The 25,028-nt window shown below is 53.0% G+C and overlaps 1 protein-coding gene across 8 annotated transcripts in view; it reads left to right on the forward strand.

The window, feature by feature from the left end:
* Window positions 1-25,028, forward strand: part of SNX29 (sorting nexin 29) — a 501,802-nt gene that overhangs the window by 57,945 nt on the left and 418,829 nt on the right. For 7 of the 8 annotated variants that reach the window (XR_003965611.1, XR_003965609.1, XM_030300939.1 and 4 more), the window contains 7 exons: window positions 2,859-3,039; window positions 5,404-5,474; window positions 6,652-6,900; window positions 8,848-9,223; window positions 16,306-16,424; window positions 22,758-22,833; window positions 24,035-24,117. Coding sequence is in view for 6 of the 8 variants with exons in the window: in XM_030300939.1 (XP_030156799.1) it covers window positions 2,859-3,039; window positions 5,404-5,474; window positions 6,652-6,900; window positions 8,848-9,223; window positions 16,306-16,424; window positions 22,758-22,833; window positions 24,035-24,117 (1,155 nt within the window). In the remaining 2 variants the exon portion in view is untranslated. Of the gene's footprint in view, window positions 1-2,858; window positions 3,040-4,387; window positions 4,578-5,403; window positions 5,475-6,651; window positions 6,901-8,847; window positions 9,224-16,305; window positions 16,425-22,757; window positions 22,834-24,034; window positions 24,118-25,028 lie in introns of those variants that run through there. The other variant, XM_030300944.1, reaches the window with a different exon arrangement.

The raw sequence follows: 25,028 nt of genomic DNA on the forward strand, positions 1-25,028 counted from the left end.
TTCAAAACAAGCGATGGGCCTTTCGGCCTGGGCTCTTGCTCTCACCGTCGCCAGTCCTGGTTTCCGAGGGAGGCTTTGACCGGAAGAAAGGCAGTGATGCACACGTGTGGTCTGGGCTGACCTCACGGGCTCGGGAAGGGGATTCGTGTGGCATTTAGGGATTGAGACACAAGGCAGTCCTGAGTGAGTGGCTCCGTTGGTTTTTCCAGTCATTCCCGAGGTGTTTATTACGTCTGATCCTGGAGGTTAGCTGGATCCACAGGTCCCCCTATGTACGCATTCAGTTGCTGTTACCAGAAAAAGGAGAAGGGGAAACAACACAATTGCTTTTGTTCGAGAAGGTAGTCGGGGCACCTGGGTGGCGCAGTCGGTTAAGCGTCCGACTTCAGCCAGGTCACGATCTCGCGGTCCGTGAGTTCGAGCCCCGCGTGGGGCTCTGGGCTGATGGCTCGGAGCCCGGAGCCTGTTTCCGATTCTGTGTCTCCCTCTCTCTCTGCCCCTCCCCCGTTCATGCTCTGTCTCTCTCTGTCCCAAAAATAAATAAACGTTGAAAAAAAAAAAATTAAAAAAAAAAAAAAAAAGTAGTTTCTTGGGGCGCCTGGGTGGCGCAGTCGGTTAAGCGTCCGACTTCAGCCAGGTCACGATCTCGCGGTGCGTGAGTTCGAGCCCCGCGTCAGGCTCTGGGCTGATGGCTCGGAGCCTGGAGCCTGTTTCCGATTCTGTGTCTCCCTCTCTCTCTGCCCCTCCCCCGTTCATGCTCTGTCTCTCTCTGTCCCAAAAATAAATAAACGCTGAGAAGGTAGTCACTGAGCAAATGGTGGTTGGCCATCATGGCCCGGGCGTCGTGTTCAGGCTTTGCTTCCCTTTTCTCCGGTCTCCCCGGAATCTCTGAGTGATTCTGCACTTTGGAGCTCATTTGAAGGGAGAGGAATCTGAAGCTTAGCATGGCCGAGGGAGCTGTCCAGGGCCATTCTGTTGATTGGTCTCTTCACTGTCGTGTGGCCTGCTGGACTGGAAGCTTGTTGGGCGAGCGTGAATCCTTATCTACCTGGTAGCCCACAGCCTTGCCCGGCCCGTGGCAGCTCCCACGAAGCAGTCCAGGGGCGCCTGGGAGGCTCAGCTGGTCAAGGGCCCTTCTTCTGATTTCGGCTTAAGTCATGATCTCATAGTTCGTGGGTTCGAGCCCTGTTTCGGGCTCTGTGCTGACATGCTGAGCCTGCTTGGAATTCACTCCCTCTCTGCCCCTCCTCTGCTTGTGCTCCCTCTTTCTCTCTCTCTCTCTCTCTCTCTCTCTCTCTCAAAATAAATAAACTTAAAAAATTAAAAAAAAAAATGCAGTCCAGGGGCACCTGGGTGGCCCATTTGGTTAAAGTGTCTGACTCTTGATTTTGGCTCAGGTCACAATCTCACGGTTTGTGAGGTCGAGCCCTGCATTGGGCCCCTCACCTGAGAGCATGGAGCCTGCTTGGGATCCTCTCCCTCTTTCTCTGCTCCTCCCCTGTGTTCTCTCTCTCTCTCTCTCTCTCTCTCTCTCTCTCTCTCCGTCTCTCAAAATAAGTAAGTAGAGGAAAACTTGAAAACAAATGCAGTCCATGCTGACTGAGCTGAACTGAATGCTTCCAGTGAGCTTACTAACCTGGGATACAGTTTATGGAGATGCGTGTCTTTGCATTCTTCTAGAAGGAAGGTGGAAAGATCACGTCTCATTCTCAGAGGGGTCTGTGATCCTGTTTAGCTCCAGGAGTAGAATCACCATCTGTCCGCAGAGACTCCGCATTTCCCCCTTTGGGATAGTAAGCAGTTGTGAACATGACCGTTTTGATGAAGGTAGAACCCTCCCTCATTGCGCAAGGCTCTCTGATTTAGCGGTTTGCAGTCAGGCGGCTCCGAGGTCCCATTCTGCTGTACCGCTTACTGATCGTGTATCCCTGGGTGAAATTAACACATTGGTCAGGCTTTGGACCTTGTCTTTGACACAGAGATGGCCTTGGTGCTTAAGAGGACTGAGGTCAGGTGTAAAGTCTTCAGTGCGGTGGCTGGGACTTAGCTCATAAGGCTCCATCCACAGTTCCAGCTGTTGTTGTTGCTGCTGCTGTTATTGGCAGCATGAAAAAGTGTTGATGAGCCAATGTGCAGAAAATTGATCACAAGATTAGGTAGATACTAGAATTAGAATTATGAAAAAATCTGTTGTGTGTGGATGAAAAAGGCAGGATGTGAGGAGATACAATAACTTTCTTAGCTCGTCTTTAAAGCCTCAAGTCTGTTCTCCCTCAGTCATATGGAAATCTTTTGCAGGGAAGTAGAAATGAGGACAGTTATGTACAAGAATGTTCAAAGCAGTAAGTAGGGATAATTGGCAATATATCATGTTTCCAGCAGAAGAGAAATAGTTCAATTATGTTTAACTGGGAGGCTGTCAAATACCATGTCTTCAAAGATCTTAAAAACTTTTTTTTCAGTGTTTATTTATTTTTGAGAGACAGCACGAGCAGGGGAGGGGCAGAGAGAGTGGGAGACACAGAATCCGAAGCAGGCTCCAGGCTCGGAGCTGTCAGCACAGAGTCCGACACGGGGCTTGAACCCACGTACCATTAGATCATGACCTGAGCCGAAGTTGGACGCCCAGTTAACTGAGCCACCCAGGTGCCCCAAATGTCTTCAAAGATTTTTAAATGTTACAGGAAAACGTTTGTGATCCAGATCAGTAAGGAAACAAATGAGGATTCAAAATTACACTCTTTGGTACCTTTCTTTTTCTGTGCTAAGGAAGTAACTCTTTTGCAGAAATGACTGGGAACTGTAAAATGACGTGCGTCCCAGGCTGAGTGCCACAGTGTCCGTCCCTCTCTCTGCAGAGCCGGTGTTCTGGTTCTACGTGAAGGAGGTCCTCAGCAAGCACGAGCTGCCACGCTTCTACTCCCTGCGCCACATCGCCTCAGACGTGGGCCGCGGCCGGGCCTGGCTCCGCTGTGCCCTCAATGAACACTCCCTAGAGCGGTACCTGCACATGCTCCTGGCCGACCGCAGCAGGCTCAGGTACCCGGGATGGGCATCTGCGGGGAGGGGTAGCCGAGCGCTTGGAATTGCAGAATCTGACTGCCCGGGTTTGCATCCCAGTCTCCCCATCGGGGCGGGCGGGTTCCCCTCCGATAGTCCCTGTTGATTCAGCTGTGCTGTGGGCACGGTTGGTCGGAGAATTAGTGCCAGAGTGGAAGCTCTTAAAGGGCTCAGCATGGCACCTGTAGACAGCAAGCACTCCATAAATGTTTATTATTATGTAGGTGTGGGACGCAGAGGGAGCTGTCATCCCGGGACATAGCCTGCTCTTCCTTTGGTGGTTTAATCTGGGCTTCTTTCAGATCCAGAATTTCTTTCTCTTCAGATACTGGGTGTTCAGAATAAGTTTCATGTGTGTCTTTCCTTTGTGCTGGGTTCTTTACAATTCCTCCTTTTTTTTTTTTTTTTTTTTTTTTTTCGAGGTTAATCCCATACTGACTGAAAGAAATAGGGAAGTTTTGTGTAGGGGATAGAAGTCAATTGTTAGCCAGGGGGTGCCTGGCTGTCACAGAGCAGTGGGGAGAGGGCACCGAATATGGGTCAACTGTGGTATGGTCAGCCACGTTCCTTTCAAAACCGTGTGACAGCGCTGTCATTTTCCTATACTCGTGGTGTTGATGATATCTCTGTGTTAGTGGCTGTTATTTACCACCTGAGAATGGTGGACGAGACATGTCGTTTTGTGTCACCTGATGATGCAAAGGGACGGTGATCCATCCCACACTGGTGACCTGAATAGCTTCCACATCAGCAGTGCCCAGATCCTCAGTAGTGAGGATTTGATTTCAGTGAATTAATCTCATTTATTTCAGTAAGCTGGCATTTCATCAGTGCCGTGATGCATGGCCACAATTTTATCTGCTGCCACGTGCTCCCTGGCTTGTCTCCCCTTCTGTTTTGTGTGTGTGTGTGTGTGTGTGTGTGTGTGTGTGTGTGTGTGTGCGTGTGCTGCTTATGGTCATCTCCCTACCAGCAGTTTGTTATGTGTTCTGGGATGATCCAGTCAGGCCCTTACAAATACCCCTGAAGTTCTCCCGGTGATGATGCTCGTGGCGCCTCGCTTGGCTGGACACTCAGACTGTGGGTCTGAAATGGGAGGCATGGGGGCCAGGAAAGCCATGCTGGACAGCACCCGTGTGCTATTCAGCTCTGGGCCGGGAGGCTGTGAATGTCTGCGTGCACCCCCCCCAACCCCACCCTGAGCATTAAGCGGTTTCAGTTGAGGAGAACACACCCCGTTTCTCACATTTCCAGGAAGCTCCTCCCAGCAGATCATTTGCAAGTAGTTCCGAGTTGTCCCACTCCATTTCAAGGTGGACTGTTAACAACGAACAGCCGAATCACAGTTGAACTTAGCTGAATCACTAGCCACTTATCCACCTAGCTGTGGGAAAACCAAATTCACTTATGTGCGTGGAACCTGGCTTAGATTTTTAAAGAGTCACGGCCTTGGAAATCGGAGGTACAGTTGGCATGCCAGCTCAAACACGTTTGTGCTTCCGCTGATGTTCTGCTGGGTGAGTCTGTTGAAAGTGGGGCGTTTCTTCTTTCCTGTTAGTTGTCCTCAGTCACTCGAGCGGGGAATGCATCGCGTCTCCTGCTGAACCCCATGACCCTCACCACTGGTGGTGCTTCAGTGATTTGAGCTTTGAGGCAATTAACTGAGAGTTCTCCTACCTGGTGGCCGAGTCAGGGGTTGAGGATATTGGCTTGCTGTGGTTTAGCAGGGGTTGGATAAAGAGCCAGGGCATTGGGCTGGGAGACCTGCTTCGAGCCCTGCCTGTACCATTATTGCCGACGACCTTGGACAATCCCTGTAGGTCTTGCTGACCTCTTGCTACAACCATTTAGATTCATGGGGCCCTTTTAGCTTCCCAGCCCTTTCCAGGGATAACTCGGGCTTTTGGGTCTGCAGCCCAAGGAAGTATTTCATGCAAATGTTGTGGTTGCTGGAGCTACAGAATTCTAGAATTTCTTTCTGAAGTTGTTTCTTGCGGTAGCTTGGTCAGGGGGCCAGCTTGGATTTCTTGTGTGTCTTACAGACATTCCCTGAGTGAGCACTACCTCTCTGTTCGTCTCCTTCCCCTTTGCTTCTTGATATAAATACCCTGTTTACGTTGCCCATTTCAGTACACTGGAGCTCAGGGCACAAATGAGAAAGTCGTAGGATATATACCTTCAGTCCTTTACAACCAGAAGCTTCATCCCCATGGAGACCTTGGATTTCCGCTCTGGGATGACCGGGTGTGGATTTTCCAGGGAGCCATGTAAGGGAATTTATTTGGCTGATGGATGCAGAGAACTGCTGTTCAGAGCTTTTCCCCTTTCTCTTTCAATTTGCAGCACTTTTTATGAAGACTGGTCTTTTGTGATGGATGAAGAAAGGTCTAGCATGCTTCCCACCATGGCAGCTGGTAAGCCCGGCTCAGGCAAGGATTGATGAGTCCTTGAAGTGTGGTGAGCACAGTCGGCTACCTGGGAGGGAATTTATAACTCCAGGGGATGCTGCGATTTCCCTGTCCCTTGCCGACTTAATGGATCACTGGCCACTGCCCTTCCTTTGGTGGAATTGATTACTGAGCCCATTTGTCTTGAATTGGATACCCTGGTAGGGAAAGCCTGGGGGTGGGGGCTTTGGCCGTGGCTTTACAAGTATAACATGAAGACCTGGGGATTTGGAGGCAGGAGACCTGCCTTTGAAGCCTGGCCCTACCCCTTCCTGGCTGGTGGCCTGGGGCAGATCCTGTGAGCTCTGTCACCCTTACTGCCTGCTCCTCTGCAAGGCAGGGGTCTTGATAGCATGGGAATTGTTTTCATAGTGCCGTGAGAGAATCACACGTGACGAGAGTAACATGTGATCTATCAGCGTGAGAGCCCTGGATTGATGTTAGTTGGTGAATCGTTAGATTATCATTTGATTTTCACTCAAAGGGTGAGCCCAACAGAAGTGGGTAACTTGCTTCTTTCTTTAAAATCCTTCCTTGCCTCCCTCCTTTTTTTTTTTTTTTTTTTTTCCCTGAAGGTTCACACTAAGGCCCACATATTGAGAGTTAATGTTAGTCGTGTCCACTGAGGAGGAGAAGTCAGGCTCTGACCGTGAATTCTGGGTAGGCCAGAATTCTGCAAGCTTTTACCTAAAGTAATTGTGGTAATGATACTGGTTGGCGCACATTTTTGGTTGCGTACTGAGCTGAGTGTTCTTGGTGGGTGATTGTCTTTGACACCCTGTGAAAGCGATGCTGTTGGCCCCGTTTTACAGATAAGGAAGCTGAAGCTCAGGTGGTGGATGGCCTGACCAAGGTCTCCTAGAACGTGGTAGGATTCACCGCAGGCCCTCTGACCCCAGGGCTTACATCTTAACCTCCCCCCAGGCTGACCTCCTGTCTTCCACAGATAGGGAGAGGATTTGGAAAGACTCCCCTCCTGCCATCGCTGGTGTCTACTGACCCCATGTTGTGGGAGGTTTTTTAATCCGTGTTTAAGATCAGCCGGTCCCCTCTTGCGTGTTCTGCCGGGCCCCACGTGTTCATCGTGGTGGGGGCGTGACTCTCCCATGGCAGACACTCCAGACTTTTCCCTTTTTTGGGGCAGGTCTGAACTCTATCCTCTTCGCAATTAACATCGACAACAAGGACTTAAATGGGCAGAGTAAGTTTGCTCCTACCGTCTCAGACCTCTTGAAGGAGTCCACGCAGAACGTGACCTCCTTGCTGAAGGAATCCACGCAAGGAGTGAGCAGCCTTTTCAGGGAGATCACAGCGTCCTCTGCTGTCTCCATCCTTATCAAACCCGAGCAGGACACGGAGCCCCTGCCCGTCGTGTCCAAGCACGTCAGCACCGGTGAGCAGGATGGGGCGTGCGCGGTGGAACAGGGGGTTCGGGTGAAAGGACGACTGGCCGCGGCCAAGAGGGATGCATCTGATGGTCTGAAAGTCCCAAGGGGAATGAAATCTATGTTCCCTTCATTTTTAGTTCACGTTTGTGTTTATTTTTCTTCCGCTTACTCACTCTGGAAGGGGCTGAGAGCCCTGCTGAGCTGTGGAGATGATATGGTGGGAGAGCAGACAGCTCACCGAGAGCACACTGAATGTGAGGGTGTGTGAGTCGCATGAAAACAGAAGAGCTGGAACTTGATGAATTTATTCCTTCCTTCGTTCACGTGTTGATTCACTGCGTTCTGTGTGCTCAGCGGGGAACTAGGAAGATTGCTGACATTTAGACCGCAGTCTCTTTTGGGCTGGGTAGGGGTACCCATTTGATGGCAAATTATACAAATAAGTGAGTATCCTCTTGATAAATGGGATAAAAGCCAAGCAGGGAGTGCTATCAAGAATGTGTACTCTTGCCGGGGGGGGAGGGGGAGGTGACAGGTGCAGGCCAAGGGGGAGGGAGGAGTTGGTCAGCTTTGACTCTAGGCTGTGGGGAGGCAAAGTTGATTTAGTTGAGATCAGTTTTATGAGAAGTCTGTGATACGCTTTGAGCCTTCCGGGGCGTCCAGAATGTTGCTACAGCAAAGTTGGAGATGTGGGGTTTAAGTACGTAGTCCTAGTATTCTCAAACCTCTTAAACAAGGCAGTGATCATGGGCATCTGTTTGGAATTATTACTGACGGTGAAGATTCAGAACCCATGGGGTCTTTGGTATACATTGGCTTTTTCTGTCTGGTCCTCCCCTTCTCTGGCAGAGATCCCCAGCAAATGACAGGAAATAGGACCGTTGGGGGCTTTGTGAAGCAAAGACCCTGGAAGTTGTATACCCCAAGGAGCGTTCTTTCCATCCATTTTGGGGACTCTGCTTTTGACACCGTCTCAGCGTTTGATACACTGGTGAAGCATCCCCATGTGGTTCAGACGGGAAGGAGTGTCTGGAGTCAGCTTGAAGTGTCTCACACCCAAGTTGGACGATTAAGATGGGTGAACAAACCGGTTCACATAAGTACTAGTCACCAAGACAGCCTTGATTTCTGTTTCAGGTAGTCTTTGCTGTGTAACAAACAGCTCCAAAGTGCAGTGGCTTGAAACAACCACAATTTATTATTTTTTTGATGACTGTGCATTGATGGGATAGTTCTGCTGGTGTCGCTTGGGCTTCCTCATGGGGCTGTCCCGAGCTGGTGGCTGAGCCGGAAGATCTAAGACGGTCTCACTCATGTGCCGGGGAATAGTGCCCACTGTTGGCTGGGGCATCTGTTTTTCTACACGTGGCCTTCTCTGCTCTGATACGCGAGACTGGCTTCCTTCCCCGGTAGTTTCAGGGCAGCATTCGAGGGGGTGCAGCACCTACTGATGGCTGGGCTCCAGAGTTCCCCGTTACTTGTGCCACATGCTGCAGGGAAGATGTGAGCACTGAGCCAGCCCGTGCTCAAGGGGGTGGGGAAATAGACACACCCTCAGAAGGAGGAGCAGCCGAGTCCCATTGTAAAGGGGACCATTGACCACCACCCCAAACGGCTGTTCTTGGTCTCATCAGTCAGCCAGGAGAGTACTTTCCAAAGTGAAAGTTGTCTCAGGAGTGGGAGCACCCTCTGAATCAAAGTGCTCAGAAGGGACAATTGTAATGTGTGCTCTGTGGTGTGTTTGTTTACCCCGGAAGTGTAGTCCCACATCCATTTTGTTCAGTCTCCCGTAGACAGGTTTTTCTCCTGCGAGGATTAAAAAAAAATCTGAATGTATCTGAAGTGTATTTTTCCGTTGACCAGCGGAGGAATTTCCACGATGTAGACGCCACATGGCTCAATTGTGGCTTTATCTTGCCTACTTCTTGTGACACCATATGTTCTTTTACCAGATGCCAAATGTAAAAAGGAGCGGAAGAAGAAGAAAAAAGTGACCAACATCATCTCGTTTGATGATGACGAAGAGGAGAACTCTGGTGACGTTTTTAAGAAGATACCCGGGGCCGGGGAGAGTTCAGAGGAGAACTCCGACCGCTCCTCGGTCAACATCTTGTCGGCCTTTGAAAGCCCCTTCGGGCCAAATTCCAACGGAAGTCAGAGCAGCAACTCATGGAAAATTGATTCTCTGTCTTTGAACGGGGAGTTTGGGTACCAGAAGCTCGACGTGAAAAGCATCGATGACGAGGATGTGGATAACAATGAGGATGATGTGTACGGAGGGAGCATGTCCGGAAGGAAGTGCCTGGGACACTCGGGATCGCCTGAGAAGTAAGTTCCACTTGGAGCTTTTAGCGTAGGGTTGGCGCGTTAACGGCTTTCTCTTTCTGCAGCATCGGGTGAAGTGAGCGCACACACGGTTTATAGGAGGCATCATTCGCTTTTCTGATCTTGAGTTAGGAGGAAGGAGCGTTAGCTTACTGTCCTCCTGAGAACGAACTCGAGGGAAGGGAGTGCATTTGAAGGTCCTTCTTCTAAAGTTGGTGTCCAGACGCGTGCCTTGACATTCTCGCCTTAGGTACGTGTCCTTCATTCCTGTTGCTTGGATGTTGCTTGTGTCTCTAACTTGCTCCTCGCACAGGAAGCTCGGGAGAGAGGCAGGGTTTTTCTAGAGCACAGTCGCAGGCTGCCAGTTTCTCTGTTTATGTACCGGGGCGTGAACAGCAGGAATTTGCCTGCACTTGCTGCTTGAACAGTGGACTTGGCGGTAGGTGGATGTTTGGAAGGGCCCTGATGCACACGGGGGCAGAAAGCACAACAACACAGTTCAGAGCGTGGATCCTGGAATCGACACAGCCTGGCTTCTCATTTCCTAGCTGCGTGGCTTTGCTTGGACACGTTTACCTCCCAGAGCCTCAGGCCTCATCTGAGACCTGGGAGCAAAACAGCACCTGCTTCTCGGAGGCGTTGAGTTAGCGGCAGACGTGCGTGGGGCCTTTGGCAGCAAGAAGGCACACAGGTCAGCTGCTTCTGCTCTCGCTGCTCTGCACTCATTCCTGTGCTTGGTCTTGCTCTGAGCACCGGATGAACGAGCTGCCCCTTCACTTGCGCCTTGCGGTGCACGGGGCCATCGTCACGCTGGCTTCACACCCAGCCCGTGACAGCATCACCTGGAGATGCCGACCCCCCGCGGCGGGATTAGGGGCACAGCGTCTCTGGCTGTGAGCTTCTCATGTCCCGCCTCGTTCTGTCTCATGACACGGTGACTGTTTCTGGTTTCTGCTCTTTTGCCCTCATTCACACGGGTGCCCGTCTGAGCAGTGTTACCTTATCGATCACCTGTGATAGGCCGGGCACGGCGGACTCCTCGCGTACCCGCCCTGGGAGGTTGGTGGGTGCCACGCTCACTCGGTGGATGAAGGCAGACAGCAGAGATGTGTCAGAGCAGCGGCAGGGCAGGCCCTAAGGTTCCGTTACGCTGTGCTCCCACGCTTTGACTGTCAGCTGTTTTCCACGTTTCTACATGACGTAGGGATATCGCTTGGTTGACAGTCCGTCGGATCAACTTGTCACGATTTGCTAACGTCTCTTTCCCCCGCGTTCAGTATTTAGGTTGTTGGCCTTTGATGTTGTTGCTGCCGTTTTTGCCTTTCTTGTGATCAGCCACTCTGAACTGGATGTGTTCACGCACGAGCGTTTCTTCTACTCCTGGAGGGTGTGTTGGGGTAGGTCCCCCGGAGTGTTGCTCTTGTCCAGAGGGATGAGCGTTGGCCACCTGGGACCCACGTGCTGTGACCCGCTGTATGAGTCCGGGTCTCCAGAGAAGCAGAACCGATGGGGGCGGCGTGTGTCTGCGTGTGGGCAGGAGTCCTGCCTGCTTGTCCACGGTTCCACTTGCCACGGTTTCCTTTCCACGGTTTCCGTTCCCCCGGAGCCAACCGTGGTCCTGGAGCAGTGGCGCTCCTTCTCCCGGCTCATCACGAGGTCCGCAGTGGCCTTGCGCTGCGTCACAGCGCCCACATTCACTCTGCTTCATCTCACTGATGCCGGCAGGCTGGGTCCGAGGACCCAGAAGGGCTCCCACAGGACCAGCCACGAGCGGCCCTGGCTGCACACAGGCTAGAAATCAAACTCGAGCCAGCAGCAGAGGAAGACAGAACTCGCTGAAGGCGTGGAGTACAGGGACGGTGTGTTTGGGAGACTCAGCAAGGGAAGGACGGAGTCGCGTCCTTGCTTGGAGCCCGGGGTTTTTTACTGAGGATTGTGCTCTGGGGTATGTCACCTCTTGGGCGTCCGGGAACCGCTTAGAACAAAGACCAGGATCCAGGTGTTACGCCTTGGAGCCAGGGGGGTCTTGGCGTCGAGGGGTCTAGCGCCGGTGGTCTGGAATACTCTCTGAGACCTTCCTCCGGCTGTTCTAGCCTGGTCCTTCCTTGGATGTGATCTGGTCTAAAGAAATCGTTCGCTCCTTGTCCCTTACAAGGAGGACGTCTGCTATTTGCATTTTGAGGTACGTGTAACGTGGGGTTGCGGGTCCTAGCAGGGAAAGCAGCAGGAAGGGGAGCAAAAAGCCGATTTCTGTGGAGTCCTTCAGCTTCCCTGCCTCCTCACCACATGGGCAGTGGGTCATCTCACGTCATCACGAGAAGGGTGACTACAGTGCAGTATGATATTTTGAGAGAAAGAGAGACCACATTCACAAAACTTTTGTGGCAGATCATGGTTACAGTTGTCATATTGCATTGTCAGTTACTGTTGTTAATCTCCTAACATGCCTCATTTATAAGTTAAACTTTACTGTAGGTGTGTATGGATAGGAAAACACAGTATATCTATAGAGGGCTCAGCAATGTGTGTACTCTTAGGAATTCCTTGGGGGGTCTTGGGACGTATTCCCTGCGGATAAGGAGAGGGGGACGCTACCGTCTGTCTGGATCTGTCTGTCTAGATAGATTTTAAGGAATGGGCTCACATGATTGTGGACACCTGACAGGTCCAGGATCTGTAGGGCGTAGGCCAGCGGGCTGGAGACCAGGGAGGAGCTACATTTCCAGGCCAGGGGCAGGCTGCTGGCAGAATTCCTTCTTCTTTTTAAAAAAAAAAATTTTTTTTTAAATGTTTTTATTTATTTTTGAGACAGAGAGAGACAGAGCATGAGCAGAGAAGGGGCAGAGAGAGAGGGAGACACAGAATCTGAAGGAGGCTCTAGGCTCTGAGCTGTCAGCCCAGAGCCCGACGCGGGGCTCGAACTCACACGCTGCGAGATCATGACCTGAGCCGAAGTCGGACCCTCAACCGACTGAGCCACCCAGGCGCCCCCAGAATTCCTTCTTCTTTGGGGGACCTCGGTTTTTCCTGTTAAGACCATCAGCTGATTGGATGAGACCCAGCCAAACATGGAGGGCGATCTGCTTTACTCCGAGTCCACCGTCTTAGGTGTTAATCTCATCTGAACATACCTCCTCGAGCAACTGGAACAACGTTTGATCAGATATCTTGGTGCCGTGGCCTAGCCACGTTGCCACATAACATCCACATAAGCCCTTTGTTCTTAAGCAGGGCCTTTTGGGACGTGCCACTTGCATTCAGTGTCTCTGTGGGTGAGTGCATCTCTGAGTTGATTCACCCTGTGTATTTTTTGTCCCCAGACACAGTCATTTCTCTTCCTGTTAGACTGGGGCCATTGAGGGAAGCCTGAGCGGGAGGGCAGCCTGTGAGCCAAGGTAGCCACCGCCGGCATTGTGATGTGTAAGACACAAAACAGTGCAGGGTGACCTTTACAGGGGCCCGGGCCCTTCCAGGCCATTGGGCCTCGTGCACATTCTGGATGGACTCTCCCTGGCTTAAGGCGGGGGATCTTGATTGAGCATTCTGCAGAGCCCCTTGGCGAAGAGCGCAGAATGATGAGATGGCCCACTGAGTAATACTTTCGTTTTGATTCTAAGCTCACGTTCACAGGAGAGGTCTGGGAGCTGGAGGGGCCGGCGTCTTAGCAGTTGAGCAGCACAGCCAGGTTTGTGAGGGAAAAGTGGCCCTTCCTGGAGAAGCTCTCTGTGGATGTGACAGCCTCTGGCCAGTCAGTGCCCTGATTGTCTTTAAAATGCTCTGTTGGCCACAAGCTGGGTTTATGTTTCTGTTTGCTGGCAGTTAAAACGCTTCTTTGGTGACCGAGGGAAAAAATCTTGTCCCTCCCGCCTCAATATTTACAAGGGTTTGGTTTGCCTTTTTTTTTTTTCCTTACAAGAGGATAATATCTTTATCATAGAAAGGGGTTTTTCTGTCACTTGATGTATGTCCTTGGACAACCAGTAGGGAAGTGGGGTGAAAACATAATTCAAAAAGAAATACAAACATAGGGGAAACTGTTAACATCTTGCTAGCAATTAAGCAAATGCAGAGTGCAGCAGACAGCTGGAATTTTCCCTGGGATTTAAACTGAGAACCGGAGAAAAGGAGAGCCCTAGGTTAGTGCCCTGCGGGGAGGGCTTGCTCTCCGCGTGTCCTCAGCTGCTTGGTACCTTCTAGGCACACAGTAGGCCTTAATTGTGGAGTGGATGATGGGGCGAGTCTGGTGCACAGGGCCGCCGGATCCTCACAGATCACGTCCCTCGTGTTGACCGCCTTGTGGGAAGACGGTTTGACACGACCTCAGGAGCCTCCGAAATGTTTGTCCCACCTGATTCAGCAGTTTTGTTGCTGGGAATCTACCCTGAGGAACGAGCCTCCGGAAAGGAAAACCCGTTGCTGCCTCTTGACTCCAAAGTCCTTGCTCACAGAAGTAGAACACTGGAGCTGACCTCAGCTCTTGTGTAGTTTAAACTCGAACGTCTTAACGATGCAGATCTTGGACATCTTTTTTTTTTTTTTTTAAGTTTTTAACGTTAAATCCAGTAGTTAACGTAGTGTTTCATTAGTTTCAGGTGTACAATATAGGGAGTCAGCAGTTCCATACAGGACCCAGTGGGATCTGGAACATCTTAAATGACATTTAAGAGTGTCTTAGTAGTGTGAACACAAACTTATGAATTAATATGGAGTGGGAAAGAGCAAAATATTAATCTTACGTTGAGTTTCGTTATGACCTCTTGAAGAAAAATACGTGTAGAACGAAGCCGCTACGGAAATGGTGTCTAATGCAGTTTTGCTTTTGGTGTATCCCCTCCCCCCCCCAGCCAACCCCCGCTTTTTGGCATTTTCTAGCTTTTAAAAGAAATGTCTGACTTTTTTGATGAAAAGCAACACCCATTACTGTTTTTAAGCCAGATGTGGCGCCACGTTCTGAGTGGGTCTGTGCCTTAGGAATCACCTCAGTATAAGTCATTTTGGGGGTGGTGGCCCTTGGGCCCTTTTGCTTGGGTTCTGAATCTCAACTAAGGGGACCTGGCTTCACCTGTGCTCTGCCCGTGTTGCTGAGAAGTGGCAAAATTTCCCCTTAGAGCAGAAAATCCCATCTGCCTGGAGCGAATGATTCTGCTGCCTCCTCCTGAACGGCCCCCCTGAGCGCCTCTGGGTGTCTGGGAGTCCCCTGGGTCACCAGTTGCTAGATTGGAGCCCCAGGAGGGCGGCTCTGTACGGATTCTAGAGGCACAGCCAAGTTCACCCCAGAGCCCCGCCGAAGTTTGGTTCTGCTGGTGCACCCCACCCAGTCTGCTGAGCGTCTCATTGTGGGTGTGACCTGCACGGTTAAATGACGGAGTTTGCAAAATTCTGGTAGGATTATTTCTCGTTTGTTGCTCTGAGCCAAATGTTTGACCAAGAGGTAGACAGGGCTGAAAGGAAAAGCTCTAACCGACTCTGGAAGCAGCACAGGCTTGCCCCCAGAGGCGGGCCCTCTCCCCTCACCCCTTTTTAAAATTTAAATTCTAGTTAGTTAACTGTCGGTTTCAGGAGTAGAACTCAGGGATTCATCACTTCCATACAACACCCGGTGCTCATCACATGCCCTCCTTAGTACCCATCACCCATCTAGCCCAGCCCCCACCCACCCCTCCCACCTCCCTGGTTGTTACTTTTTAAAGGATTGCTAAGGACAACAACAACAAAGAAGAATACTTATGCCACAAAGCCTAAAATATATCCCGTTTGGTCCTTTACAAAAAATTATTCTCGATCCCTGCCCTGAACCAAAAGAAAAACTGCATACATCATGCCACATGGTGGGCGGCAGCCACGGGGCCCAATGTGATTGGATTTGGAAGATGTGGCCTCAGATCCTTGAAGCCTCGGTTCTGTCCAGGATGCTGAACTTGCACTAGTGACATAACCTCCTGGAACTGGTTTCCTCTCTCCCGCCCCTCACTTCCCCCTCTTCCTCTCCCATTCTCTTCCTCCTCCTACTCCTCCCTCCCTCCCTCCCTCCCTCCCTCCCTCTGTTAAGTAGGCATGACCATGGTTTGCTTTGGATTTCTTTATAACTGTGTCCCAGAAAAGAAACTGAGTTACAGAAAGAAAGGAAGGAAAGGAAGGAAGGAAAGGAAGGAAAGGAAGGAAGGAAGGAAGGGAAGGAGGGAGGGAGGAAAGGAAGGAAGGATGGAAGGAGGATTCTATGAACTTTAAAGCCTGTGCAAACACATTCTGGTATTTATTCATGTCTCCTACTTGCCCAGAGACAACTGCTGCAGTGGGGAAATCCTTTCTCAGACTCACTGAACTGAACCAGCTGGTGTGACAAAGATGGTCCAGGTTGCTCTTGTACTTCGTGGATAAGGGGATGGCATGACAGCTCTTATGAGCCTGCTTTATGTTTAAGCTGACCCCCTTTCTTGGAAGGGACCCAGACACGATCTGGTCTGATTCTGCCATTTTACTAATGAGGGCTCGAGAACCAGCCAGGCAAAGGGACACTCGCCCCGGGTCTCGTGGCTGCCGTCACTCCAGAGCCTGGGACACTCTATCCTTCCTCCTGCTTCAGGACTTTGCACATGCTTTTCCCTTGCCTGCGTTCCTCTCGTCCTTCTCTTCACTTGGCTGACCTTGCGGTCTCACTTGCAGCTCTCATCTGTCACCTGTCTTCTTCAAGGAAGCTTTCCGTGGCCTTCCTGACCAGCTCCATGGATCTGAGCTGCTGTCTTATGTCTACTTGTGGGATCGTGTGGTTCATGTCCTGGTCCCCCTATGACTTGTAAGCTGCCGGAGGGCGGGATAAACACTGTTTGCTGGCTCTTTGGCCAGCACAAAATATACGTGAGCACAGAGCCTGGCATACAGTAGGGGCTCAAGAAACACTGGTTGAAGGCACGAATGTACGAGGCCTGGGTCTGGACCACACGCTCCTGCTCCCAGCACGGGCCTCCTGTCTTCAGCTCAGTCATGGTCTGGTTGGTTCCCCAGAGGGAACTTGAGGGAGGCTGGCGGATGCTCGTGGCCCTGAGAGGCTCTTCGGTCTGTCACGCAGCTCTACTCTCTCACCTCAGGCCGCTGGACGCGAACGCCCGCCTCGCCCAGATGCACAGCTGGGCCCCGCTGCAGGTGCTCCAAGGTGACGCCGATGTCCTCTTTCCGGTCAGCGGAGTGGGCTCGTATGGCCCTGCAGGTGGGTGTTCCCCGATGACGTGTTCCGTCCATTCATGAGCTTGGGCCCCGGGAGCCAGCAGCAGGGTCCGGGTCCCCTCTGCAGTAGGACTGCACGAAGGGGTGTGGGGCCCAGGGCTGCAGAGGCTTGTTGAGGTTGGGACTGCCTGAGGCTTTGGCTTCTCTTCTTGCTGAACCCGAGGGCTTGACTTGCTCCCACCTGAGCGAGTGCTGGGCCAAACCAGCTGACACGTCATGAAGGAGCCCCCAAGCCTGTGTTTTTTCCTCCCGGTGATTTTGTTTTGGAACTTGGTCATATACAAGCAGACCACAAATGGTGACGGTTATTGTTGCCTCTTAGGGAAAAAGTTACAGCACCCTTTGCAACCAAGTGCTTGGGGTCAGAGAGTAGCTTGCTTGAAACCTGCCTTTAGAGTGCATGAGCATTTTGGACCCCTTCCATTTGGTTGAGTGTGCTCTTGTGTGGTTTGTTACTCTTTTCTTTAGCTAGAGCAGGTCACGGGGAGCAGCGGGAGAGGGGCGAATGGGAGGGAGCAGCGGGAAAGGGGCGAATGGGACGCGGATGAGCCCGGTTGGTCCAGGGGTGGGCGTGCGGTGCAGCCGGTACGGTGCCGGGCGGCTGTCACGGCCCCGCGACATCACCGGGTTAGTGAGGCCCCAGCCTCTTCCCCTCCCCTGCCCACAACCTCCCGTATAGGCCCCTTCTCACCCTCCCAGGGCCGGGTCTGAGAGGATGTAACAGGGCCCACCAACTGCTCAGGAGGCTGTTGACATTGTGAACCGGATGGTGGACTGTTCTCGTCACCAGCGGGGGACAGAAACCCCCTCCAAGTAGCTGGAGCGCAGTGGCGGGCGGGCGGGACCCTCACTGGTGGCAGTCTAGAGTGGGGGTCAGGGAACCTGGCTCCAGGAGCTGCGCGAGCCGGTCACCTCTCCGGGTGGCAGTGCTCCTGGCGGAAACTGAGGCTCCAGAGCGTGGTGGTTGAGTGACTCAGTCCACCGGGCCGGGCTCCTCTTCGGAAGGTGCAGCCGGTGGTGATCCTGACAGCTGAGGCGTACCAAGCCCTTGGAGCGAGTCCGGGACTGCAGGGCAGCCGGTGTGGATGAACACGTCCCCTCTCACCCACGGCCCGTGAGGAAGGGCTGGTCGTGTTCTCTCACCTTCCTCTAGATTTGTGGCGGGGACTCCCAGGTGAATGTGGGGAGAGACGCCAGGCACCTGCCACGGCCCCGAGAGAGCCTGCCGTCCACGTGGGCATCTCGTGCTGGGGACTTGGAATGAAGGGCGTTCGTGTGTGTCCCCCGTCCCGCGCCCCGCACTTCCTCATGTGGTCTGTCCTGTCTCCACTGCCCTTTGACAGTCTTGCTCTCTCTTGCCCTCTCCCCTTTCGGCCTCAGCCGCGCAGCCTTCTTACCAGCCAGCGCTTCTCCTGGGGTCTCCGCTGAAACCGCTGAGAGGGGCCGGCTGGTGGGCCCGGCTTCTCCTTTCCCTCAGGTGGCCGTCCGTGGTCCCAGCGGCCAGCGGTGGGGTTGGGTGCCTCGCCATTGTCCACTGAGCACGGTGCACGTGGGGGCTCGCAGAAGGCAGGTGGTCCTGACGCCCACGTGGGACCCGTGTGGGACTTGCAGCTGGTGACCCAACACCCTACTCACCTTGTCGCCCTCCCCACCGAGGGGGCCTTTCCGCCCAGCTGCCAGGTGCCCGCACTAGGCACGCTGTCCCGTTTCTGGCAGCCCCTTCCTCTTGGGGCTGGGGGCTGGGGGCTGGCTGCTCCGGGGGTGCTGCCCTGTTGCCCTCTGTGCTGGGGTGGAGTCTTCCAGAACCCAGCACTCCTCCTCCCTCTGCGGGCTTCCTCCAGGGTCTGCGGGGAAAGCGGCCTCTGGCCAGCCTCCAGCATCCTCTCGGGAAGCTTTCCCCTGGTCCCGCCTCTGCTTGTCAGCCTTCCAGACCCGAGGCTTCACCTTGTCACTGTTGGGGGACCCCGAGCTCCAGCTTATCTCCATTATCCTCATCAGACATGCTGTGTGTGAGCCGCCTGCCAGCTTGTTAGTTTACTGTGGTAACAAAGCCGCCAGGAGTCCCGGGAGCCTGTGACAGCCTTGGGCAGACTCGCCGGGGGTAGGAGTTGCATAGGAAGACAATTATGCTCAGGCTGCAGAAGACAGGAGAGACAGCACCGGAGTCGATCTGCTGCCCGACTGGAAGGCCAGGTGGCATCGAGTCCCTCCTGGCCTGGCCCCCGTTTCCCTGGGAGGCGGGCGGACCTCTGGTGTCAGGACTCACCTGTCAGGGAGGCCTTTCCCTGGGCGGCTCTGAGTGCGTGCTCTCGGCATTTCTGTCCCAGACTCCTTTGCTCCTGGTCACTTCTGACCGCTCTCCTTTCTGAGTGACACCCTTCTACTTGAGCAGGGTTAACATAGCCTCTCATTCTGGCCAGGGAGCCATTTTGTGTCTTTAATGACAGTTTTGGACCCAGATGGCTCTATCCTTAGGAGACCTTCCCATCATCTTTGAAAGTGTTGGTGTCTGTAGCGTCACTGCCCGTGGGGACATTTAGAGGAAGACGGAGGGAGGTACGTGGTGGAGGAGGAGTTTTTTGGTGGCCAAATCTGGAGAGAGAGAAGGTGGCAGAGAAGGGGACTCCGGACACAGAAGTATTGTCCTGATTCGTGGACGAGGAGGCTCTGTGGCTTAGGGGGCCGTGCTTTGGAGCTGGGGTGGGAGGCTCAGAGAAGGAAGACACCATTCAGGTCACATGGGACCGGGGTGTGGGATTAGATACAGTCGTTCCTCTGGGCGTGTCTGTCACCTGCAACATAGCAAAGCACATTTACCATTTCTTTGAAGCTGCATGGGAGAAGAAGCCCCAAAGTTCCTTTCAACCAAGAATACTCAACGGAGGTGAACACCCATTTCTACCCATTGCACACATGAAATTGTTATTGCTCCTGTCCTCATCGAGGGTCCTGGGGTTGGTGGTGGGTCTTAGCAACTTCAGAGTTAGTTAGCTTCTTTTCTTTTCTTTTCTTTTCTTTCTTTTCTTTTCTTTTCTTTTCTTTTTCTTTTCTTTCTTTTCTTTTCTTTTCTTTTCTTTTCCCTTCCTTCCTTCCTTCCTTCCTTCCTTCCTTCCTTCCTTCCTTCCTTCCTTCCTTCCTTCCTTCCTTCCTTCTGTTTATTTATGTTAGAGAGACAGAGAGCATGCGCACAGGTGGGGGAGGGGCAGACAGTAAGAATCCCAAGCAGGTTCCCTACTGTCAGTGCAGAACCCAACGCGGGGCTCGAACTCACCAACTGTGAAATCATGACCTGAGCCGAAATCAAGAGTCAGACACTTAACCGACTGAGCCCCCCCCCAGGTGCCCCCCAGCTGCCCCCCAGGTGCCCTCCAGGGTCCGTTTGAGGCCTTGTTCATTCATTTGAGACCTTGGATCCTCAAACCTTCATTTCCCTGGTTCTTCAACTTCTTGTCTCACGTTGGGTCTTTGGGGTTGCTTGTTGGGGTCGAGGAGGCTCTGTTGTAGCACCGCACTGACCTGAGATGGTTGATCCGGGGCTTGGCTCCCAGTGGGTAGTGTTAGTGTTGGGGATGTCAGGACCCTGTGGTGCCCCGGACCTGCATAATGTGTGGTCCCCACACCGCTCATGACGGTTGTGTGCCACTCAGGGCTCGTGGTTTTCTTTACGCAACCAGTGGGTGTCCTGCTCTCTACCGGCCCTGTGCTGGGCTCTGGGGGGATCTGGAGATGAGCCCTCCCAGCCCCCGGAGTTTTGCGTGCAAGGAGGGGACAAGGGACATCGGCAGCTCCCTCTGCTCCCACCCCTGCCCCCACCCTGGCCACTCTTCGCACAGCAACTGGAGTGATGCTTAGAACTTGAATCAGATCGCCTCATTCCCCTGCTTCAAGCTCTTCTAGTGCCCTGAGGATAAGATCAGGAACCCTCACTGTGGCCCCCGAGGCCCCGGCTTGCCCCACAGCTCGATGCCCTCGCGATGCCCCAGCCACACCAGCCCGCGTCTGCTTCCTCGAGCCGAGCCCACCGCCGTCTCTCTCCTCCCGCCTCCTGCAGCCTGTGCGCGTCCTTCGGGTGGCAGCCCAAGTGTCACGTGCAGAGGGCTCCTCCGCCCCCTTCCCAGGCAAGCCGGGCGTCCTGTTCACACTGCCATAAACCTCGTGTGTCCCCATGCCCTCACCTCAGCTTGGAACCGTGTATTTGTGTAATTACTTGGCGATGCCCGTCCCGCTGCTGGTCTTTGAGGTCCTCAAGGGCGGGGCTGTGTCTGCCCTGGTTCCGGTGTGACCCTGACCCTGGTCAGAGCCGGGCCCACAGTGTGGGCTCAGGAAGCCTGTGCTGAGTGGGGGCGCAGTGGGCGGACCGAGTACCTGGGGGTGGGGCTTGCCGACGGGAGTGGACACCTGGTGGTTGGAAAATGGATATCCAGGTGGGGACACGGTATAGACAGAGGAATGGGGCGGGGAGTTCAAGGACGCCTAGAGAGAGAGGCACGTGGCCCAGATCAGCTGTGTGAGAGATCACGGAGGGGGAAAGGGCTTAGCTCTGGGTCTGGGCAGAGTGAGGTTCAGACTCTCACACATTAGCTTGTGATCTCGGACAGGTCACTGAACTCCAGGCCTGTCTTCACATCTGAAGAATTAAGATAATAGTAGCGGGCACCTCCGAGGGTGCCTTGAGGGCGAGTGAGGCAGCCTGGGCCGCCTGTGCTCCCGTGGGACATCGCTGGGCTGAGTCGGATGGAGGGTGTCTGGAATGCTGGCGGACGATGTGGGCCTTTACTCCAGCCGTGGGTTTCTGCTGTGTATGTTGGAGTCCCCGTTTCCGTTCCAGGGAGGGGAATCTGATAGCCGTGAGTGGGTTGGACCATCAGGGGTGAGGCAGAACTGTGGGGGCTCCTGCAGGAGACCCCTGGAAGGTATCGAGCCTCAGCACTAGGGCGGCAGTGGCGACGACTCTGGACAAGGAGTGGGCGATAATGAGGTGGAGCCGGCAGGTCTGGGGCTCCCTGGCTCCATGATGGAGGGAGGAGGGCGCCTCGCTCTGAGGGGAGAAGGCCCAGTGGAGAGGGTGACAGAAGGGAGCAGTTTGGACGTTACGATCAGTTGGTGGGCCCTGCAGGGTGGCCCGGTAGAGCTTTCAGGAGGGCAGCTAGCACCGTGGGCCACGGGTTCCGGGTTGAGGTCTCAGCCAGAGGCGCTTGCTTGGGACGTGTCCCCTTTACACAGCCGGGGGCCAGGGCCCAGACCCTGTTGGAGTGGCCAAGGGGGGCCCCTGAGCCGGGATCCAGAGGCACGGTCACAAAGGAATCAGAAAAGATGAAGGTGGGAGGGCGGGAATGATGATGGCGGTGGCGACGGAGCCTGTGGTAGGCAGGCTGGGCTGTAGGGTGACGTTTCCCCCTCAAACTCCTTTAAAAAAGTAGGAGCGAGTGGAATAGCTTGATGGGGATGGCAGGGTAGAAGAAAAGGTGGCAAAACATTCTCTCCTTAGGACTCCCCAAGTGCAACCCCTTTAAGAGCTGGGGAATGTCCAGCAGGATGAAACTCCGGCCAAAACGGGAGGAGGGACAGGCAGGAGGCCGCCTAGCTTAGGGCAGTGAGATGGGCTCCCTCCCGCCTCTGCCCCGTGCCTGCATCCGGGCCTGGTTCTGCAATGGCTGTCGAAAAGCCAGAAATTTCTCCACTGGGCAAGTGTTAGCCATGGGTGATACCGGCCTTAATGTCACCGTCCAGCCCAGGGGGCCATGATTTGCACTTTTTTCTGAAACGAGACTTGAACAGCAACTAACACATTTATGAAAATCTTCAGTGCCTGTAGAGATGATTTGTGGCCTCACTTGTTCCGAATGCCTTTCTCACACACCACTCTGTGCTGGGTGGTAGCTTTTCAGAAGGCGGCAGCGCCCTGGGTTTTGATGTAGACGCTATCGGTGATGGGACTGTGCTGCCCCCTTGTGTCTGTCATCAGCCACTACAGCGCAAGCAGTTTTGTCCAACAGAAAGCTACTTTTTGTTCTCTGATCCTGAGGCTGGCTCTGAATATGGACTTGGTGCACCATTCCGGGTGGCTCAAGGTTAAAAAGGTTAAGTGGGATGTTGGGGCCCCCTGCCTTGTGTCAGTGCCTGGTGGCAAATCTGAGATTCTGGCCAAAAGGACGAAACAAGTAGCAGATTAAAATCCAGCGTGCGGGCCAGGAAACATTTGTAAGTCGACTGATGTAGAGGGGAGCCCGTGTCTGCACCGTGCCCGTGCCTCTTGGAGAAAACGAAATGAAAACAGACTGCTGACTTTCTCTCCGCCACTGCTCTCTGTGCACAGATGCCCCCCTTGGGAGCCTGGAGAACGGGACCGGACCAGAAGACCATGTTCTCCCGGAGCCTGGGTCCCGGTACAGGTTAGTATTCAGAAGCCAGATCGCCTTTGGGATTGAATTGTCCGTTGACAGCTGTACCTTTGATGCTTTTTTGAAGGTAGGAGCGCACCTGCTGGGATTCAAGGTCAAGGCCTTATTTCACACTTATGTTCAGGTTTAGATGGGAAGTTGCTGAGGGTGTCCGCGTGAGAAACGGCGTGCTACCAAACTTCATTTGTGGACCCCCTTTACTTTTTATGATTTTGGGGGCATATCTGGGTACCTCTTCTACTGTCATTTACTGGGTTTTAACATTTCGTCACAATATTAGGCAACTTTAATATTGTGGGATACTCGAGCCACTTAGCTCTCACGTATTTGAGAAGTGCTTCGTCCCGAATAGAGTAGTAAGCACCGTGTTGGGTTTCTGATTTTCAAATAAAAGTATCTCCAAGGGAAACTGAGTTGCTCAAAGTTGTTGGATATTTGGTGGCAGAGCTCAGATGGACACTGAAGTCTCCCTGATGCCACCGCGATCTTTGCGGCTCTTAGAGTTGTTTCTTCTCTCTTCATGGTTTTAACTGGGCACAAACCAGGGGTCGATCACACCTGCATTTTCAACCTCAGCTCCAGGGTGGGAGTCACTGGTTACATCAAGCCATGCTTGGTGTTACTGTCTCTCCCTGAGTCGACGGGGGTCTGCTCTGTGACAGTGACACCACCTGTAGGTTCCTGCACGGTCAGTACATTGTCAGGGAGGACGGGTGTCACCAGGTCCATCCAGGATGCAGAGTCCTTTCTGCTGTTTCTTAAAAAAATGTTTTTAATGTTTTATTTATTTTTGAGAGAAAGAGACAGAGTGCTAGCAGGGAGAGCAGAGAGAGAGGGGGACACAGAACCCGAAGCAGGCTCCGGGCTCTGAGCTGTCAGCACACGGCCCGATGCGGGGCTCGAACTCACCGACCGTGAGATCATGACCTGAGCTGAAGTTGGACTGAGCCACCCAGGCACCCCTGCTGTTTGTTTTAGAAGAATACTGAGTGTTGATTTCAGGGACACAAATCAGCATCGGCAGGCAGATTTGCAAAGAGGGAGAGTCTGCAAATGATGAGGGCTGACCGGGGTTTTGAAGGGCTGCCTCCTGCGCCTTCTGGTGGTTGTACCTGAAAACGCTGAGTCCCTGCTAGTTCTGTGTTCATTTTGAGTGGCCGAGTATGACTTGCTCCCGTCTGCTTTTTCCCAGTGTGGAAACCAGTCCCCCTGGCCAGGGAGGCCCTCTCAGCAGCCTGCTACCTTCCTCCTCGGTGCCAGAGTCGATGACAATTAGTAAGTACCTGCTGAGTATCCTCCCCCAAGGCCGGGTGACCCTCGGGCCTGCGCCTCAGCGGGTGCCGTGGCGCTTGCCCCTGCGTGACTGTGGACTTCACGAGATGTGGGGTAAAGTCAGGTGTGTGTGTCCGTGGTGTGAGTGTGCTGTGCCTTTCTAAGCTTCCTGAGCTGTGGTTAATGACCAGTTTGGGCGTGTGCCCGCTCTAAAGGACACGCTTCAGAGCTGGAGCGGCACTGAGTTTTGAGGGGTTTGGGGGCTTGCCTCCTGTACTGTCATCAGCCACAGAGGAACTGTGCCGATTGGGTAGGTCTGGAGGAATCATTTTTATAATTAAGGAAGAGTGTATCTCTTAAGTGCGAAGGTTGTTAAAGGTCAGGTTCAAACGGTTTCAAACCTTTGTGCTGGGGAAAAAGTATTAGAGATATAACAAGGTTAGGTTTGTGTGGTTTTATATAATAAAGAGAAAGCCAGCTGTAGCTTAAGGAGATAGAAATTCGTCTCTCTTTCCGGAAGTAGGCAGGCTGGGGCTGGTATGTGGCTCCCTGTTCGTCAAGAGACTGGGACTCCTTCCCTCTTGCCTCGTAGTCCAAAATGGCTGTTTTAGCTCCAGCCATCCCAGTCTCATCCCAGGTAGCAGGAAGGAGGAGGGAGCAAAGGAGACATTTCCATCGATAGGATTCAACTTTTCCCTCTAGCCTCTGGCTGAAATCTACATTTCCTTCACTTATGAAAGTACCAGCAAACCATAGAAACCACATTCATGTTAACAAAATGGGTGACTTTATCGCCGATAGAAGTCGCAGGCCCCCCTGAGAGCTGCAACATGAAAAAAAAATCTCAGATTATTGTTTCTGCTGGAAAATAGGGTAGTTTTTAAAATGTGATAATAAAGAATTCTGTGTATTTT

Source organism: Lynx canadensis, chromosome E3 (assembly GCF_007474595.2).
Source record: "Lynx canadensis isolate LIC74 chromosome E3, mLynCan4.pri.v2, whole genome shotgun sequence".
Taxonomy (NCBI): Eukaryota; Metazoa; Chordata; class Mammalia; order Carnivora; family Felidae; genus Lynx; species Lynx canadensis.